General features: G+C 42.8%; 1 protein-coding gene across 1 annotated transcript; it reads left to right on the top strand.

Annotated features, from left to right (window-relative positions):
* Positions 1-600: 600 nt before the first annotated feature.
* On the top strand, positions 601-3,351 carry LOC311488015 (carbonic anhydrase-like; the record flags this gene model as incomplete). The annotated part of the gene is made up of 7 exons (XM_084544519.1): positions 601-634; positions 1,286-1,570; positions 1,784-1,902; positions 2,237-2,329; positions 2,488-2,550; positions 2,717-2,872; positions 3,224-3,351. 7 exons carry the CDS (start codon positions 601-603, stop codon positions 3,341-3,343), a joined length of 870 nt encoding a protein of 289 aa, XP_084400645.1. The 3' UTR covers positions 3,344-3,351.
* Between the last annotated feature and the right edge of the window lie 2,403 nt (positions 3,352-5,754).

The raw sequence follows: 5,754 nt of genomic DNA, 5'->3' as shown, positions 1-5,754 counted from the left end.
TTAAGTCCAGTTAAGGCTCAGAGTTGAGCAGGCGGATGGCATGTGGATAGAAACTCTTCTTCAGCCTCTCAGTCTTTGTCCTCAGGCTTCGGAAACGCCGACCTGATGGCAGTAGAGAGAAGAGAGTGTCCGGGGTGACTGGGCTGTTTGAGGATCTTCTTGGCCCTTTTTATATATTACATATAATTTTATTATTATTATTTAATTATTATATTATTGTTATATTTAATAATTATATATTATTATATAATAATATATTATAGTTAGTATAATTATCTATGAAGTTGTCACATATTGGCAAATCTGCATTTACCTGGTATAGTAACAGTTAATGTTCTGTTACCATGGATACAAACTGGAAAAATGCACACTAAAAAAACAGATCTTCTTTTAAATGATCAGTTACAACAGTTTGTACCATTTATGTGACATTTAAGTCGTTTTTTTTTTTGGTTTGTTCACAAGAGACATCAGAGGAAATATCATTAGAAAGAGTAGTGCTGCCTCCTCACCTGCCTCTTCAGCCTCTTTTTAACCCGCAAACTCACTTGGATTAATTATTCTTTTCTGGTACCAGGATAACATAAAGGAGGAGCAGCTATGTCTCAAGGATGGGGATACGGAGCGGCTAACGGTGAGGATCTCACAGCACCCAACACAGTTTGATTCACTTATTGTACCTGATTTTCAAGTCTATGTGTTAAAGGCTGAAAACATGTTGCCACACAGAATCAGTTAGTGTAGACAGTGTTGTATATATTACAGACACCAATCCTCCATTCCTCAACAACAGTTTAATTACTTTAACAGTTACTCTAACTGCTGTAACTGAAACTTTCACAACCAGGAACATCCACAGGTCTTGTCGACTCAGCTTATCCAGATATTATACATGCAGAACAAATAGAAAATGTTTAAAGTGTTACAGTTTAGATTAAAAGCATAGAGAACAGGGAATATCATTATTTTTCTTTCTGTCATTGAATGTTAAGGTAAAGTACAGGTGTACCTATTTATGTATTTCTACATTCCTTGTGTACTTCAGTTTCATACAAGAGTAATGTTTCCTTTTTTTAATTACTTTTATTTAGTGAACATCTTGAATATCACATTGATACTGAGTAGATTGGAATATATTTTTACAATTAATTAATATTTTTTCAATTGTGATTTCACATCAAAGTTTAAAATACTTTTTGCTTCCTACTACCTAGTCAAAGTAGTTGTAAGTGAGAATTGTTTTCTAAGTTATGTATATATATTTGGTGACATTACATTAAAATAGCTCAATCATCATCATGGAACGGATGCGACAAGACAACATTATACAGTAGTGGCATTAGTTTAAGTGTGTTTATTTCTGTATTTGTAGGACCTGACAAGTGGGCAGAAAGTTTCCCTATAGCCAATGGGCCCAGACAGTCTCCCATCAATATTGTCCCCAAGGAAGCCCAGTATGACTCCTCTTTGAAGCCTCTGACGTTGAAGTATGACCCCTCCAATGCCAAGGGCATGCTCAACAACGGACACTCCTTTCAGGTGGACTATGTGGACGACACAGACAGCTCCAGTAAGCACAGCTCAACTTCTATTATTCATTTTTGTCTTTGCATAACAGTATATATATTGATAATATATTGAAAAATGCTCCAGTTGCTAACACAAACTTTCTGCCTCAGCGGGCTCTAAGCTGATGAGATCTGTGTTCACCATAATAAACCAAAAACTTGTTGTTATTGATGTTCAGTGTTTCCTGATTATGTGATCTGTTGTCTGAAACCAGCCCTAACTGGAGGCCCTATTTCTGGAACATACCGTCTGAGGCAGTTTCATTTCCACTGGGGAGGCAGTGACGACCAAGGCTCGGAGCACACTGTCGATGGCATCAGGTTCCCCTGTGAGGTACTGAGGCCACTGGAGCATCTCCAGTTAACCAAATGTGAATTAAAATATGCATGCACAGTTCCTATTGCAATAACCACATACTGCACAGTAACAGATTTTAAACTCTTTATGTGGCAAGGATGTAAGGAGCAGGTAAGCGTTAATCTCTTTGCAGTGGTGGTCCTTACTATTTTTCATAAAAAAACAAAAACAAACAAAAATAAAATCACAGGAGAGTGGAAAACTAGTAGTTCCATCATATGAAAATCAATCTGCCCTGCTTGAGCAGGCTGTCTGGATAAGGTGACATGCAGCCAGTCTGTGACTTAATACTATTTTATTTCCTTGTTAGCTTCACCTGGTGCACTGGAACACTAAGTATCCCAGCTTTGGAGAGGCAGCCGACAAGCCTGATGGTCTTGCTGTCGTTGGGGTTTTTCTCAAGGTGAGTCATCAGTGATTCAACTTTGGCAAATCAGTCTGTCACTGTACTGCAAATTAGCAGCGGGATGGTGTTTAAGTGTTCCTGCCTTTTAAGATTGTGAAAAATGTTTCTTATTATATGATGCATTATGTTTGTATCTACTTTATGTTGTGATCTAGATTGGTGATGCCAACCCTCAGCTTCAGAAAGTTCTGGATACCTTCGATGCCATTAAGACAAAGGTAAAAACAACTGTCACAAAATTCACAAAGTACAGCTGCACTTGGTACAAATGTGCCCATTCTAGAGCAGTTTTTAAGGAAAATAACTAATTAATTGTAATGTTTTTTCCTTTCCTCTTCACTTCCCGCTCCCCCTCTTCTATCTCCTGCTCTGTAACACCTGCAGGGAAAGCAGACCACCTTCTCTAACTTTGATGCAAAGACTCTTCTTCCTGGTTCTCTGGATTATTGGACATATGACGGCTCTTTGACGACTCCGCCACTCCTGGAGAGTGTGACCTGGATCGTTTTAAAGGAGCCAATCAGTGTCAGCCCTGCACAGGTACTCCCATATTTACTAAGTTCACCCACATGTGGCTCAGTAGGCAGAACGGTTAACTAATGTTAACTAATGTCAGATACAGCATCCCAAATAGCCAAGAAAAACACAGAAAAGTGTCAAAGCAGCTTGAGGTCTTTTAGGTACACTCTGTTGATAGCAGATTGTTGCAGTCAAAACCTCTTATCTGACCACTGTCAGTTGATATTCCTGTTGTGCTCTAGCGGGCAATGATGGAGTTGCAAAAGAGGTTATAAGGTTATAAGAGACTATGATATGATCTTGTCTGCCAAAATCATACCTTAATTATCGCTCTCTCCTTCTCCTTTCTGTTGGTGTCTGGTTCCTCGTTAGATGGAAATGTTCCGTGGCCTCCTCTTCTCTGGAGAAGGAGAAGATCCATGCTGCATGGTAAACAACTACAGGCCTCCTCAAGATCTCAAGGGCCGAAATGTCCGTGCCTCCTTCCAATAAACCCTCACCTCATCAGATTGTTTTTCCTTTCTCATTATTGTTTCAATAGTTTTCTTCCGATTTACTCTTTACTTAGCTTATTTTAGCCTTAATGATATAAACTTGGAAATTGTAACAGCTACTTACAATGAGATAAGAACTCTGGTGCCTGATTGCCCGTTTTGTTGCAACTGCGGCATGCCGTGCATCCTTTTCAAGGATTCAAGGATTCAAGGATTCTTTATTATCATTCCAACGCACATTGGTACATGAGATGGAACGAAATTTCTCTGGTCCCGATTCAAGCCATAGCAGAAATAGTAAAAAGTATAAATAAGAATAAAATTAGCTAACTAAGTATAGTACAAAATAGCAAGAAGTGTATAAATATAGGCAGTAAAAAAAGTGTCAGCAATGTAATAAGTTAACTGCAATGAATAACCCAGTAATATCCAGCAGTCCTGTACCATTGAGGTAGTGTGCAAGTGGAAGTTTAAAGTGATATTCTGCAAAAACAACTGCAATCTGTGCAGATGTGTCTATGGGTGGTTGTTGGGGGTGGGGGGGGGCTACGGAGGTGCTCCAGCGTTCAACAGTCTCACAGCCTCCAGGAAGAAGCTGTTCCTGAGTCTGGTGGTCCTGCTCTTAATGCTCCGTAGCCTCCTGCCTGAAGGGAGAGGGACGAACAATGCGTGTGCGGGGTGGGTGGGGTATTTCCTGATGCAGGTGGCCCTTTTCCTGCATCTGGAGGTGTAGATGTCTGTGGTGGTGGATAGACTGCGTCCCACAGTCTTCTGTGCAGCTTTCACCACCCTTTGCAGAGCCTTCTTCTCTGCCACAGAGCAGCTTCTGTGCAACACAGTGATGCAGGAGCACAGGACGCTCTCCACCACACACCTGTAGAGGGGGCTGAGCTCCCAAGTCCGGCGCGCCTCAACCTCCTGAGAAAATAGAGGCGCTGGTGTGCTTTCAGGCAGGAAGTGTCGGTGCTCCAGGTGAGGTCGTCAGTGATGTGGACGCCCAGATACCTATAGCTGGAGACCACTTCCACCGCTGCCCCCCCTGATGCGCAGGGGAGGGGGAAGGTGTCTGCCCCTTCTGAAGTCCACGATCATCTCCTTGGTCTTCTTCACGTTGATGCAGAGGTTGTTTTCCCTGCACCAACCCTCCAGGTGTTCCACCTCCTTCCTGTAGTCGGACTCGTCGTTGTTAGCGATGCGTCCAACCACAGCTGTATCGTCCACAAACTTCACAATCAGACAGCTCGGATGTATCGCTGAGCAGTCATATGTGAGCAGGGTGAACAGAAGGGGGCTCAGCACACAGCCCTGGGGGGAGCCGGTGCTGAGGGTGACGGAGGAGGAGGCGACATCGTGGATCCTCACAGATTGCGGCCTGTCGGTTAAGAAGTCCTGGACCCAGTTGTAAAGGGTGGAGCTCAGTCTGACGGTTGTCAGTTTATAAACCAGGGTCTGTGGTATGATGGTGTTAAAGGCTGATGTGAAATCCACAAAGAGCATGCAAACATAAGAGTCCTTGTTCTCTAAGTGGGTGAGGGCTGTGTGGACCACAGAAGATATGGCATCCTCTGTGGATCGGTTCTTCCTGTATGCATACTGGTGTTGGTCCACAGGGACGTCGATGCAGTCCTTGATGCAGGCCCTGCAACTTCTAATTTATAGTCTTAAATATTTTCTTTGTGATAGTGTGACAGTGTGTGCCAAGGTACTTAATCCAATAATCTTTGAAACCAAATACAACATACAGAGAGATCTTCTATTTCAGTCATTGAGTAAGCTTAAACATTTTTTTTAAAAGGGAAATTTTTAGTGGTGTACGTCCCTCCCTCTGCTTATGCGGACACAGGTTCTGATGCCCTGCTCTCAGCTACCAGGCAAGCTGCAGACGCAGCACACAGGCTTCTGAGGCGACTGAGGTCTTTTGGAGTGAAAGGGGCACTCCTGAAGACCTTCTGTGATTCTGTAGTGGCATCAGTCATTCTGTACGGAGTGGTCTGCTAGAACAGTAAGATCACAGAAAGGGAGAGGAAGAGGCTGGATACGGTCATCAGGAAGTCCAGCTCTGTCCTGGGCTGCTCTTTGGACTCAGTGAGGGAGGTGGGTGACAGGAGAGTCCTGGCTAAAGTGTCATCCATACTAGGCAATGTGTCAAGAATATTTCATGCACGAGCTTTGCAGTGAAGGAGCGTTCACGGCGTTGTTTTGGGTTGGGAACCATAAACTGCATATAAATTACATTTTATTTATTTGTTTATAGTCTATGGTGGGAAGGGAGGAAACACATCTCGACGAGGGCACTGATCCCGACACAACACACACTCAAACCCCACCTACTACTTGTCAGGACCACGTAGTGTCTAGTGTCTGTTATTTTTAAGTTTTCTGTCCTCTTTTCATCACTTCCTGTTTTAT

This window comes from Chelon labrosus (assembly GCF_963514085.1).
Source record: "Chelon labrosus genome assembly, chromosome: 5".
Classification (NCBI taxonomy): domain Eukaryota; kingdom Metazoa; phylum Chordata; class Actinopteri; order Mugiliformes; family Mugilidae; genus Chelon; species Chelon labrosus.
Note: the sequence above shows the minus strand (reverse complement) of the source record. Positions and strands in the feature narration are given on the sequence as shown.